The 14,922-nt window shown below is 41.2% G+C and overlaps 1 protein-coding gene across 14 annotated transcripts in view; it reads left to right on the top strand.

Annotated features, from left to right (window-relative positions):
• Positions 1-8,787, top strand: part of LOC126291618 (echinoderm microtubule-associated protein-like 2) — a 552,411-nt gene extending 543,624 nt beyond the window's left edge. For all 14 annotated transcript variants that reach the window (XM_049985164.1, XM_049985165.1, XM_049985159.1 and 11 more), the window contains 2 exons: positions 2,234-2,460; positions 7,746-8,787. In XM_049985164.1, the coding sequence (XP_049841121.1) occupies positions 2,234-2,460; positions 7,746-7,871 (353 nt within the window). In that variant the 3' untranslated portion in view covers positions 7,872-8,787. The remainder of the gene's footprint in view (positions 1-2,233; positions 2,461-7,745) is intronic.
• Positions 8,788-14,922: the final 6,135 nt, after the last annotated feature.

Raw genomic sequence — 14,922 nt, 5'->3', positions numbered from 1 at the left:
TGCAATATCAAGATCGGTAGAGCATTCTGATGCGAAAGGGGCCTAATATTGAACTGTACGGGAAAGTGGGTGCGGGCATACTCTTCGTTGAGGTTCTGGTCGACAACTTATGATCAGCACAAGATCATTAAATCATAATGTAAGTATCTTGACAAGATACAGGATCTGGTACTAACTCTGTTAAACTCACTTTGAATATTCACACTGTTGCGACAAAAAGGACAGAAAGTCGACTGCTTCATGTGTTTACAGTGAGGTGACAAAAATCATGGGATACATTCTAATATCATGTCAGATCTTCATTTGCCCAGAGTAGTATAGCAGCTTGACTTGGCATGGACTCAACAAGCCTCTGAGGTCCCCTGCAGAAATGCAGGGGCATGTTGCACTATAGCCGTCCGTAATTGTGAAAGTGATGCCGGTGCGGTACTTTGTGCACGAACTGACCTCTCGATGATGTCCCATGTTGGACAATATGGGTGGCCAAACCATTCGCTTGAATTGTTCACAATGTTCTTCAAACTAATCACAAACAATTGTGGCACGATGACACTGAACACTATCATCCATAAAAATTCAGTCATTGTTCGGGAACCTGAAGTCCGTGGGTGGCAGCAAAAGGTCTGAAAGTAGCCAGACATGACCATTTCCAGTCAACAGTTGGTTCTGTTGGACCAGAGGGCACAGTCCATTCCATGTAAACACAGTGCAAATCAGATTGCACAGTGCCTTGTTGACAACTTGAGTCCACAGTTTCATGTAGTCTTCACCCCTCTCGAACTCTGCCATCGGCTCTTACCAATAAAATTCAGGACTCGTTTGATCAGGCCATGGTTTCCAGTCATCTAGGGGCCAACCGACATGGTCACGAGCCCAGGAGAGGCACTACAAGCAATGTTGTGCTGTCAGAAAAGGCACTTGCATAGGTCATTTGCTGCCACAGCCTATTAACACCAAATTTTGCCACACCATCCTGACTTGCACAATCGTTGTACATACCACATTGATTTCTGCAGTTATTTCAAACAGTATTGCTTGTCTGCTAGCACTGACAGCTCTACTCAAACGCCACTGCTCTCCATAGTTAAGTGAAGGCTGTTGGCCACTGCGTTGTCTGTGGTGAGAGTAATGTCTGAAATTCAGTATTCTCAGCACACTCCTGATATTGAATTCCCTTAAGATTTTCAAAACGGAATGTCCCGTGTGTCTAGCTGCAACTACCATTCTGTGTTCGTCAGTTAATTCCTGTTGTGTGACCATAATCATATCAGAAACCTTTTCACGCGAATCGCCTTAGTCAAATGAAAGCCCCACCAGTGCACTGCCCTTTTACATGTTGTGTAAATGATACCACCATCTATATTTGTGCATAATGCAATCCCATGATTTTCTTTGCATACTAACAGAGCATGCTGTTACTGGGAAGTGGTGCTGAAGTGAGTTATTTCAGCATATCCATTATTTCCTGCTGCTCTTCATATTTTTCGTGTCTGTGTTGCACCACGATTTCAGTAGAACCCTGTTAGTGTGTTCCACCAGTACCTAGAAAATAACAGGAATATACTCAATTGAAACACTGTGAAGTATCAGCAGTATTATTACATTGTATTTTGATGAATGTACTGCAGTGTCCTGCGACAGCGTGGCACTGTTTCAGTGGCCCTGTAGAATCAAAGATGAAATGGAACTGCTGTTAATGAACTTAAAATGATAACTTTTTTGAGATTTTGGGTGGTACGTCACACACAAGTTCCTAAAAAAGGTTGTTCTCAGACCTTTTGGCATGGAATATCAATCTTAACCCAACAGAAAATATATTTACAACGAAATTCTCTGAAAGTTTAGTTACAAACTAATAAAAATGAAAGAAAACTTTCACATGAAAGTTAGGCAATGCCTTAGCATTTGAAACTAAGGTTGCTTCATTTAACTTCAGAGGAAAGACATACTGGCCAAAATTTAATGTATCAAGCTGCCCATATTTTTTCCTCAGTAAACTACATTTTTACTTGTCATTTGCAAAATATTATTTTTCAGGATCTTCAGCAAGTCAGTAATGAAAACTATTAAAAATTTGGCAGTTAAATTTTTGTTCTTGAATACGATTTCTTTCTCATGATTTAGTTTTGAATAATTATTGTGAAGTATTTTTTGTGATCTTCCCTTTCATTCATGTCTCACATTTCTTCAGAAGCATAGTTCTGTTACTACACTGTTCTCCCTCTGCCTACAGGGAATGCTGGTCTGTGTAGGCAGATACAGCAGTCCTCTTCAATGAGAGACATCACGTGGGCAACAACTAACTGCACCATCACTTTCGACACAGTCGGCATCTGGCCGGAGGGCGCTGACGGCACGGACGTAAATGGCTGCTGTCGAGCCCACGAGGCTCCGCTGCTCGCCACAGCTGACGATTTTGGCAAAGTCAAGCTGTACACATTCCCTGCCTCACAGCCTAAGGTATGAACATTGTGTGTGTGATATATATATATATAATATATATATATATATATAAATAAAACAGAAAGAAACTTCCACATGGGAAAAATATATTAAAAATAAAGATTCCAAGACTTACCAAGCGGGAAAGCGCCGGCAAACAGGCACATGAACAAAACACACAAACACACACACAAAATTGTGTGTGTGTTTGTGTGTTTTGTTCATGTGCCTGTTTGCCGGCGCTTTCCCGCTTGGTAAGTCTTGGAATCTTTATTTTTAATATATATATATATATATATATATATATATATATATATATATATATATATATATATATATATATAAAGGCAACTCACTCACCCTCCACAACCTTTCCAACAAACCTCAACCTCCTCTCATTGCACACAGACCCAGTCTCTCCCATCTACTCAATCTCCCACTTCCAGCTCCACTCCCCCCAACACCTCAAAATTCTAGTCAACACAATCTGGAACCACAACAACCCAATTCAGTAGTTAACCTTTCCTCCAAACCCCTCTCCCAATCCGAAACCTCTGTCCTATCCAAAGGCCTCACCTTCAGCCCCACTCCCAGGTTCAACCAAACTGCCCTTGTCAAGGATTTACTGTCCTACACTCGTAGTCTCTGCTGGAAATATCACTTTGCCATGAAGAAAAATAATCCTGATCCCACTCCTAATGATTCAACTCCCCAAGACACTATCCAAATTGAACCCTGCCTGGAACAGTTCCGTCCTCCATCACAGCGGGACCCACCTCCTCTTCCTCAAAATCACCCTCTCCAAACCTTCCAGGAATTTCTCACTTCCAGCCTTGCCTCTCAGTCTTTCTTGAAAAACCTTAATCCTGCTCCCAACATCACCACAGCCAAAGCCCAGGCTATCCGTGATCTGAAAGCTGACCGATCCATCATCATTCTTCCGGCTGACGAGGGTTCCACGACCGTGGTACTTGATCGTCGGGAGTATGTGGCTGAGGGACTACGTCAGCTTTCAGACAACTCTACATACAAAGTTTGCCAAGGTAATCCCATTCCTGACGTCCAGGAGGAGCTTCAAAGAATCCTCAGAACCTTAGGCCCCCTACAAAACCTTTCACCTGACTCCATCAAACTCCTAACCCCACCGACACCTCGCACTCCTACCTTCTACCTACTTCCTAAAATTCACAAACCCAAACATCCCTGCCGCCCCATTGTAGCTGGTTACCAAGCCCCCACAGAACATATCTCTGCCTACGTGGATCAACACCTTCAACCCATTACATGCAGTCTTCCATCCTTCATCAAAGACACCATCCTTGTAACCATTGATGCCACTTCCCTATACACAAATATCCCGCACGTCCAGGGCCTCGCTGCAATGGAGCACTTCCTTTCTCGCCGATCACCTGCCACCCTACCTAAAACCTCTTTCCTCATCACCTTAGCCAGCTTCATCCTGACCCACAACTTCTTCACTTTTGAAGGCCGGCCATACCAACAATTAAAGGGAACAGCCATGGGTACCAGGATGGCCCCCTCGTATGCCAACCTATTTATGGGTCGCTTAGAGGAAGCCTTCTTGGTTACCCACGCCTGTCAACCCAAAGTTTGGTACAGATTTATTGATGACATCTTCATGATCTGGACTCACAGTGAAGAACAACTCCTTTGGTTCCATCAGATTCACCTGGTCCTACTCCAAATCCCATGCCACTTTCCTAGACGTTGACCTCCATCTGTTGTCCAATGGCCAGCTTCACACATCCGTCCACATCAAACCCACCAACAAGCAACAGTACCTCCATTATGACAGCTGCCACCCATTCCATATCAAACGGTCCCTTCCCTACAGCCTAGGCCTTCGTGGCAAACGAATCTGCTCCAGTCCTGAATCCCTCGACCATTACACCAACAACCTGAAAACAGCTTTCGCATCCCGCAACTACCCTCCCAACCTGGTACAGAAGCAGATAACCAGAGCTACTTCCTCATCACCTCAAAGCCAGAACCTCTCACAGAAGAACCCCAGAAGTGCCCCACTTGTAACAGAATACTTCCCGGGACTGGATCAGACCTTGAATGTGGCTCTCCAGCAGGGATACGACTTCCTAAAATCCTGCCCCGAAATGAGATCCATCCTTCATGAAATCCTCCCCACTCCACCAAGAGTGTCTTTCCGCCATCCACCTAACCTTCGTAACCTCTTGGTTCATCCCTATGAAATCCCCAAACCACCTCCCCTACCCTCTGGCTCCTACCCTTGCAACCGCCCCCGGTGTAAAACCTGTCCTATGCACCCTCCCACCACCACCTACTCCAGTCCTGTAACCCGGAAGGTGTACACGATCAAAGGGAGAGCCACATGTGAAAGCACACACGTGATTTACCAACTGACCTGCCTGCACTGTGATGCTTTCTATGTGGGAATGACCAGCAACAAACTGTCCATTCGCATGAATGGACACAGGCAGACAGTGTTTGTTGGTAATGAGGATCACCCTGTGGCTAAACATGCCTTGATGCACGGCCAGCACATCTTGGCACAGTGTTACACTGTCCGAGTTATCTGGATACTTCCCACCAACACCAACCTATCCAAAGTCCGGAGATGGGAACTCGCCCTTCAGTATATCCTCTCTTCTCAATATCCGCCAGGCCTCAACCTCCGCTAATTTCAAGTTGCCGCCACTCATACGTCACCTGTCTTTCAACAACTTCTTTGCCTCTGTACTTCCGCCTCGACTGACATCTCTGCCCTTACTCTTTGCCTTTAAATATGTCTGCTTGTGTCTGTGTATGTGCAGATGGATATGTGTGTGTGTGTGTGTGTGTGTGTGTGTGTGTGCGCGAGTGTACACCTGTCCTTTTTTTCCCCTAAGGGAAGTCTTTCCGCTCCCGGGATTGGAATGACTCCTTACCCTCTCCCTTAAAACCCACATCCTTTCATTTTTCCCTCTCCTTCCCTCTTTCCTGACGAAGCAACTGCCAGTTTCGAAAGCTCGTAATTCTGTGTGTGTGTTTGTGTGTTTTGTTCATGTGCCTGTCTGCCGGCGCTTTCCCGCTTGGTAAGTCTTGGAATCTTTGTTTTTAATATATTTTTCCCATGTGGAAGTTTCTTTCTATTTTATTTACATCATCATTATATATATATATATATATATATATATATATATATATATATATATATATATATAAAAAAACAGAAAGAAACTTCCACATGGGAAAAATATATTAAAAACAAAGATTCCAAGACTTACCAAGCGGGAAAGCGCCGGCAGACAGGCACATGAACAAAACACACAAACACACACACAGAATTCGAGCTTTCGCAACTGGCAGTTGCTTCGTCAGGAAGGAAGTCCTGACGAAGCAACTGCCAGTTGCGAAAGCTCGAATTCTGTGTGTGTGTTTGTGTGTTTTGTTCATGTGCCTGTCTGCTGGCGCTTTCCCGCTTGGTAAGTCTTGGAATCTTTGTTTTTAATATATATATATATATATATATATATATATATATATATATAATCACTGGTATTGCCTTCATATACTTCTTTTTTTTCCCTTCTAGCCTCACAAGTTCTTCGTACTTTCTCCTCTTAAATCCTCAGTACCTCCACCCTCCTGCTCGACTGATGATTGTCCTCCCTTTTCATGTATCCTCCTGTCTATGATCATGGGCATACTTTGTTGATGTTCATCTTATAACTTCTTTTCATTATACTATTCATTCTTTTCAACTGATCTTCTAGGGTTTTTCCCCCCTCCCCCCCTCCCTCCTCCAACTCTGGCAGAAATGCAATGTCACCTCCTAATTGTAATTTTTTATCCCTGAGCTTTAACTCCCATTCTTAATTTCTCCCTGGTTTCCTTTATTGTTCACTCAGTGTACAGATTCAGTAACATCAGGAATCGGCTATCAACCTGTCCCCTTCCATCTCAATTGCTGCTTCCCTTCCATATCCTTAGACTCATAACTGCGGTCTGTTTTCTGTACAAGCTGTGAATAACCTATCGTTCTCTGTAGCTACTATAATTTGAAAGTGTGTATACCAGTCAGCATTGTCAAAGGCTTTCTCTGAATCTACAAATGTTACAAATATAACTTTTGTGTAACTCTCTTTAACTATTATCTTGTAACAAGGAGAGGTTCCCAGTGCTTGGATTGGTTTTCTGAAACCATCTGTACAGTTATGAACATTCAGATCCAAGGCATTATACCTTACAGCCATTCACACTGGCGGATCCTCATTTGCAAGTAACTGATGGGAATTTTTTTTTTTTTTGATTTTTGCATCATGCTCTACAACTTTAAAGATAATAATTATATACACACTGCTTGGGTAATGTAATGGTTAACATACGGTCCTCATATGCAAAAGGTTGTAGGTTCAAATCTTGTCAGGTGCATAAAAACGTATTTTTAAATCCATATTGAAATAACTTTATTATTTTTATGCTGTTAATTGATTGCCATGTCATATTAATCATTGCATTAACTATTTCATTTGCCATTGTTTTAACTTTGTCATTCTTTTTCATTTGAAATATTTGTGCATGTGATTTTTTTTATTTACCTATCACAATATTTTAACCATTTGAAAATGTCATTGATTAAAAAACAAAAGACAAAATAATATCTATTTATATTGTCTATGCAGTGGTGTCAATTTTTTTTTTGCCATAAGGTGTACCCTTGTTGGGTGGTAATCATCATACAAACATTTAAAACATAAATTCTTATTGCACTATGGACAAGGTAATGGAGATAAAGATTTAAACAGAAGAAGAGACTGTTAGTGAAACAAAATTCAAGCAAAATGAAGAAAAGAAATAATGAATGCAATAACATGGACGAAAATATAAGATGATAAAATAGAAGACATTATATTGAAGTTAATAAATGACAATATGTAAAAGATTTCTAGTAGAAAAAGAATGATTGGAAGAAAAGTGAGAGCAAATGAAAAAGTTAACATCATAATTAATCTGGTGCACCATGGGAACAGAAATTCAAAAAAATACATTTAAATTAAATGATTTAATAAAAATAATAAGTCATTTTGATAAAGATTTAAAAATAAAAAATTTCATGTGACCAGAGAAGATTGGAACCCGCAATCTTTTGCATGTGAGAACTAAACCATAACTGTTAAGCTTCTTAGCACTTCTTTACTTAGCACGCTCTCTGCCAATGCAACCACCAGTCTTTCCCCTCTCTGCTCCTCCTCTTTTCCATACACCATGACATTATTTTTCCCAATTTTTCATGCAGTTCTTACTGAATATGTAAATTTTTCTTTTAGTCACTTTGCCACATTTACGGCGGTCACAGCAGCCATGTGACATCTGTGGCATTCCTGCATGACGACTCGCGACTCATCTCGACAGGTGGGCGTGACACGAGTGTCATGCAGTGGGCACTGGTCTGATTCAGCTGATGAAGTCACACTGTCAGTGAATTATTTATTCCCATAGTGAACGGAATGCAAAACAAGACATGTGTTCTTCCCACTGTAACAGACAGATGATTGTGTGTTTATTTTTTTATAAAAAGGAGCTACAGGCACTGTGTCAGTGGATAAAATGTGTGATTATAATAGTTCTGATGTATTCTGTCAGTAAGTGCTTGAGAATCTGATATTTGGAATTTTTTAAGGTGTGTCTACTAGAATATAATCACATTCTGCTGGGACAGTTGATAGAATGGAAATTTCAGTTAACCATCAGTTACAATACAACAGATTTTTGAGTAAAGTTATCAGAATGTTGTAATAATTGGAAGTTCTGATTAGGTGTTATTTTTTGTGCATTTTACAGATTGTCTGACTCAGGTTCAGAGGTCCTCTACCTGGGATATTATGAAACAAGTGCTCTTTCTCTTCCTCTCAGGGATAACAAAAATATGCCTATTATTTATTGGCTCATAGACCTTTTGGAAATGTTTGTCTGCAGATTATAGTAGAACATTAAGAGCTGTCTGCAAATACTTGATAAGAAACTAGATCTTGCATTTTTTTTACTCCATTTTACTGGTGAGGAAAAAGTAGAAAGCTGTTGGCACCAGCAACAGATGTATATCATTTATGCTTGAGTAAGAAAGAGTATTTCTGCTATGCATAATTGGAAAATGATGTGCCTTCTGCAATTCTTAACTGCTGTGCAGCTGCAAATGCATTAAAACTGTGCTAAGTTTGTGAATATACACTACAATTATGTTGAAATTTTGTACAGTTTATTACACTGAGTTTATGATGTATTTCATGAAATGTATTGTGCTAAACTTAATAATTTATTAATTAATGTAGTACTGTACAGTAAAATGTCCATAAAACCACTGTTAATGAACTAGACTGTTCATTTGTCCATTGTATTGTTTTACTAATACACATGAAATTTAACAGCAAAAAGTATGAATGTTTGATCAATTTCGCTTTTCCCACTGGTTTGTAAGTAGCACGTGAGCACTGTCTTTGTATTAATCACTTCCGTATGAACTTTTTTTTGGATTGAAATGAGCACTGTCAGACCACCACCACCACCACCACCACCACCATCACCATCATCATCTTAGACCTGCTGGTGATAAATAGACCCAAATATTTTGACTCATTGTAGAACAGGGATTCAGTGATCATAAGGCCATTAGAGAATTACTAAAAGTGGCTGTAAATAGGAATACAAAGGAAGGTACGAAGATCTTTGTTTAGCAAGAGTGACAGAGGTAGATTTCGTATTACCTGACAGGTCAACATACAAATTTCATCTGCAGCACTGATAATTTTAAGCATCAATGTACAAAAATCAAAAGCATTGTACAATATGCTTTTAGACCTGTATGGTCCAAGCAAAATTGTGAGAGATGGAGAAGGCCCACTGTTGTTAGACAACCACATTAGGAATCTGCTACAAAATCAAAGTGAGCTTCACTGCCAATTTAACTGTCAAAGCCTCACAAACAAATAAAAGCTTAACAAAACTAAAATTATCATAATAAAGGTAGTGCATGAAGCATTCATCAAACCTGAAAGCAAATTCTGTCTGCCAACTTAACAGAAAATCTTAAAAAATTTGGTTCTTACAATCAATCGGCAAATGGATCAAAGCCATCTGTCCAGGTGCTCTGTGACCATGATGGCACTGAAACTGGGGAAGACACAGAAAATCCAAGCATCTCATTCCAAAACTGTTTCACGGAAGATTGCTCTTAAAATGACAGATATCGAAATAAGTAACCAAGAGATAGGAAAGCAAACTAAAATCACTAAACAAGGGAAAGGCCACTGGATCTGACGGGATACCATTTTGATTCTACAGAGAACTACAAAAGAATTCCATGTCTTCTAGCACCCAAGTGCTGTAGGTCTCTAGCAGAATGAAGCATTCCTATTGATTAGGTAAAGGCACAGTTCATTACCGTTTTCAAGAAGGATCAGCAAACACGCCCACAGAACTATAATCCTATACAAGTGGAGTATCAGATCAACTGTGTGACTAGATTGAAGAGTTTGTAGTAAACGGTACACAGCATGGCATTCTAAAGAGGGAGAAGTCTTTAGACATAAATGCAGCTTTAGGGATGCACCAAGGAAATGTTACAGGACCATTACTTCTCACAAAATACAAAGTGGAGAAAAATTGTGTCGTGAAATTTTAATCCTGAATAGCTGATGCCAGTAGGAACTAAAATTAATAACAATTTGTAGGTCGAAAACGCATCATTTTTAAACCACGGAAACTTGGCACCACGTGCTCCGATTGGCAGTGGTATTGCCCTGTTGCCATTTGTCGGTTGACTGGCAGTGCTATGGTTGTCGGTTCACACACACAAACATCCTTCGCCCTGTCATTGCCCCAATGTGATACGCACACATGTAGAATAGGTCTTGCTGTGTGTCTTTACCTCATCAGAGGCATTCACATGTAAGCTTCACTTCGGAGCGCACACATCACCTGAAATTTAGTCATACAGTAAGCATGATGGCACAGTATTCATTTGAAGAATGAGATTCGGGAGGATGACGGTTCAATCCCGCGTCCGGCCATCCTGATTTAGGTTTTCCCTGATTTCCCTAAATCACTCCAGGCAAATGCCGGGATGGTTCCTTTCAAAGGGCATGGCCGACTTCCTTCCTCATCCTTCCCTAAGCCGATGAGACCGATGACATCGCTGTCTGGTCTCCTTCCCCAAAACACCCAACCAACCTAAATCCTGTGGCGGACTATGAGCACAGGCAAGGGTTTTGCCGGTGGTTTCTGCAACATGTTACACAAGATCCCGACTTTCCTGCCATTGTGTTGTTTACCAACAAGTGCACCTTCCATCAGGATGGCCTTTACAACACTTGAAACATTCACTACTGAACAAGAGGAAAACCTCACGTGATGTATGTCCATGGACACCAGGAACGATTTTCATTCAGCATTTGGCAGGCGTTGTGGATGACCACCTGACTGGGTCAGTCTGTCTACCTCCTTGACTTACTGGGTCAAATTACCTTCACTTTTTGCAAGAAACTCTATCCGGCCTGGGGGAAGATGTTCGCCAGGACATATGGCTACACATGTGGTTGCAGCAAGATGGAGAGCCCGAATATAACACTCGTGCTGTGTGCGGATATTTAAATGAACTTTTCAATAGCCAGGTAATTGGCAGAGGGGCTCGTAGGACATGGCAGACATGATCACCAGATCTCACACCACTGGACTTTTCCCTGTGGGCATTCTTCAAGGCTCTAGTTCACCCACCCGGACGCAAACCACCTATAAACAAAGAGGAATTAATGGATCACATTCAACACACCGCCAATCACGTCAGGGCAATGCCAGGAATCTTTGAAAGAGTTCGGCAAACACTGTTCGACGTTATCAAGCTTGTGCAGCATCAGAGAGTTGCCAGTTCGAACAGCTGCTTTAAGTAAACAATGTCCTAGCTACAAAAAAAGGCCCTTTTTAGGGCCGACACAATTTGTAAAAGACTTTCTGTATGTGAACTAACAGCTGTTGATTGTATGACATAACATGAAACTAAAATGGATGTGTCAGGACCCCAGCAGATTCACCCCCAGAGTGGAAGGCTGCTGCACTACCACCGAGCGTGCGGGTCACCTCGGATACGTCGCAGTCTCCAGTAGGCAAACCATTCACGGTCATGCTTTGTCCAGAGCATCCAGAACCAGGGCAATCTCGCAGCCAACCTGAGCGTGTGACATCATGTTTCCATATTTTAAAAATTGTGCGTTGTCAGCCTACACAACATTAGCAATTTTCATTTCTACTGGCATCAGTTATCCTGGGTTAAAATTTTGTGACACAATTTTTCTCCACCCTGTATAAAAATAGCATAGAATATGCCAGAATTTCCATGAGGCTGTTTGGATGATCCTGTTGTTCAGAGAGAAGTCACAATGCTAGAAAATTGTAGCACAATATGGGGATACCAATACTGGATTAAGGGAGTGGCAACTGGCCCTCAACATAAGCAGGTGTAGTATATTCCAAATACATACACAGGAAGATCCTTTATAGTATGAGTGTACGACTTCAGAATTGCTGGAAGCAGTTAGTTACGTAAAATATCTAGGAGTGTGCATACAGAGAGATTTGAAGTAGGACAATCACATAAAATTAACTGCAGATAAGGCAGATCCCAGATTGATATTGATTGGAAGAACCCTCGGGAAATGTAGTCCATCAACAAAGGAAATGTCTTACAAAACACTTGTTTGCCCAATACCTAAATATTACTTGTAAGTGCAGAATCTGCACTAGATAAGATTGATAGAGCAGCATGTTTCATCACAGGTTCATTTAGTAAGTGCAAAAGTCTCGTGGAGATGGTGAGCCAACTCCAGCAGCGGACACTGCAAGACATATTCTGCATCATGGTGTGGTCTTCTGCTAAAAGTCTGAGAGCGAACATTCCAAGGAGAGTCAACAAATATATTGCTGCCTACTACATATATCCTGCAAAAGACCACAAAGATAAAATCAGGGAGATACAAGGTCGAAGGGAAGCTCACCAGCAGTTGTTCTTCCTGTGAACTGTATGCAGTTGGAGCAGGAGAAGGGAAAGTGACAGTGGTACACAAGTAACCTCTGCCACACACCGTAAGGTGGCTTGTAGAGTAAAGATGTAGGTGTAAAACTAAATCTTTATCCATGCTCAGTAAACCACTTCGAAGGTTGTGGAAGAGGTTGTCTGGCATCACATAATAGGATTTCTTCCCAAATGTGTTGCAGGAAGTATGTTTAAATGCCGCTTGATATTCTGTGATCCATCTGCTGTCTTTGTAGACCTCACAGGAGTGATGTGTATATGGATGTAGTATAACATTGCTTGAGTTCTCATTTAATACTGGTTCCTGAAACATTAAGTAGGCTTTTGTGGGATAGTTACATTGAATTTTCAGGCATCCACCTATTCAAATTTTTTTGCATTTCCGTGCTGCCCTCCCAGGAGTCAAACAAATCTATGACCATTTGTGCCTGTCCTCCTTTGTATATATCCTCTGTTAGCCCAAACTGGTGTGGGTTTCATGAACTACAGCTGTATTCTAGAAATGACACACAATTAGTGATCAAAGCTTCTCAGAACAGCCACATATGAAGACAATTCCCCCACAAGCCCCAAGGTTTGATCGTTCAAATAACCCAATAAAGCTTTAAGAAACGTCTCTAGCAAGCCCATTGATTGCATCACATTAAACTTGTTAATTCTAAGCATGCAGTAAACACACACACACATGCCTAGAACAACAGTCTCCTGCAAAGTAAAGTGCATGTTGCCATTCAGTTTCTTTGTGCTGAGAGGTGTGATGCAGCCAAAGTTCATCAACGAATGAATAATGTGTACGGCAAAATTTCGCGAGTGACGGGAAAGTTTGGCAATAGTGCAGGATGCACAGGTTTTCATAATGAAGGTAGTCAGGGAAGGAAGCATCAACCAGTTCTTTTGTGCAGCATGTGGATCGTATGATTCAAAAGGATCATCTGTTGAGTCTGTGTTAAGCGATTTGTTTCCCAGAATTTCAAGCACTCTGTATGATTATGAGTGAGATACTTCATTGTCAGGATGTGCAAGATGGGTTGCCAAGATGCTGTCCATCACAAAACACAGCAAATGAGCTCTGCCTTAACATTTTTCCAGTGCAACCGTGATAGAGGCAACTATTTTTGGAACAAAATTCTCATAGGGGACGAGACATAGCTCTTTCTCAAAAATGAAGAAACAAAAGAGCAATCCGAGCAATAGATGCATTCTGATTCCCTCCCAAAAAGAGCAAAGACATGCAAACAAACCACCTCCTTCAGAAAATGTGTGGCTACTGTGTTCTGGTGGAATTTGTGGAACATTGCAGCCTCAAATAGTGTGACACTTCAATGTCTATGAAGGGCAACTCAGAACATGCAAACAGAAATGTTGTCATTGGCCATTGCCCATCTTCACAAAAATTCTTAGCCACACACTGCTGCTGCAAAAAAGATGCTCCTGCTGCGTTTTTGTTGGGAAATGTTGGCTCATCCACCAAACAGCCCAACTTGGCTCCCTCTGATTATTGTCTCGCTGCTCAAACGAAATACTGGCTAAAAGGTAATGACAGTGGGCTTCAGGCCAGAGAAGAGAAGTGGCTGAAAGTACAGGGAGCTGCCTTCTATGAGGAGAGTGGTCGAAAGTTGGTACCACTCTGTGACAAATGCCTTAAGTCAGAGCAGCAACTGTGCAGAGTATCTGGAAGTAGCAGCTACAGGTTGTAAATTAAACATCTTTGATTTTCCCTGTGCTTTCCATTTCATGACTGATCGGGCCTTAAAATCTTCATAAATGTTCTCTGTTTACTTGTAGAATCAAATTAGGTTTTGCAAGAACAACTTCAACCAGGACAGAGACACATGGAAGTGAGCTCTCGATGGTGAGAAAAAAACAGAGAAATGTGCTGAATTGTTTACATTAGTACAATAACACAGGCCCCACCAGAGCAAACACAGCCACAATCTCTGGCAGCATAATGTTCACTGAGCAGTAGCAACTGGCTACGGTTACCATAACAGCAGCCAAGACAGTCTATTGGTCCAGACAAAAATCGTGGAGAATTTTGACAAAAACTCTGGATTTAACTCAGATTTCATCTGACAAACTGAGAACATGTTCTACAAGAACATATGATTAAACCAGCTTCCTTTGTAGAGTGACAGCATTTTCCCAGTATCCTGCTAATGATGTGAATACTGCAACCTGCTGTACTTATGACCCCATGTTATCATTCCATTCCATATACCTACAAATTATTATTGGATATTTGTTGCCTGAGTACAATCATGACTCATCAGTGTTGTGATCAGGACACTACTTTTTTGCACTTTGTGAAGTGCACAGTTGTACATTTCTGAAAATGTAAAGCAAGTTATTTACCTTTGCACTACTTTGAAACCTTATCAACATCTGACTGGAAATTTGTTTAACTTTCCCTAGATAGTATTTTA

Source organism: Schistocerca gregaria, chromosome 9 (genome assembly GCF_023897955.1).
Source record: "Schistocerca gregaria isolate iqSchGreg1 chromosome 9, iqSchGreg1.2, whole genome shotgun sequence".
Taxonomy (NCBI): Eukaryota; Metazoa; Arthropoda; class Insecta; order Orthoptera; family Acrididae; genus Schistocerca; species Schistocerca gregaria.
This window is presented reverse-complemented; position numbering and strand designations above follow the sequence as displayed.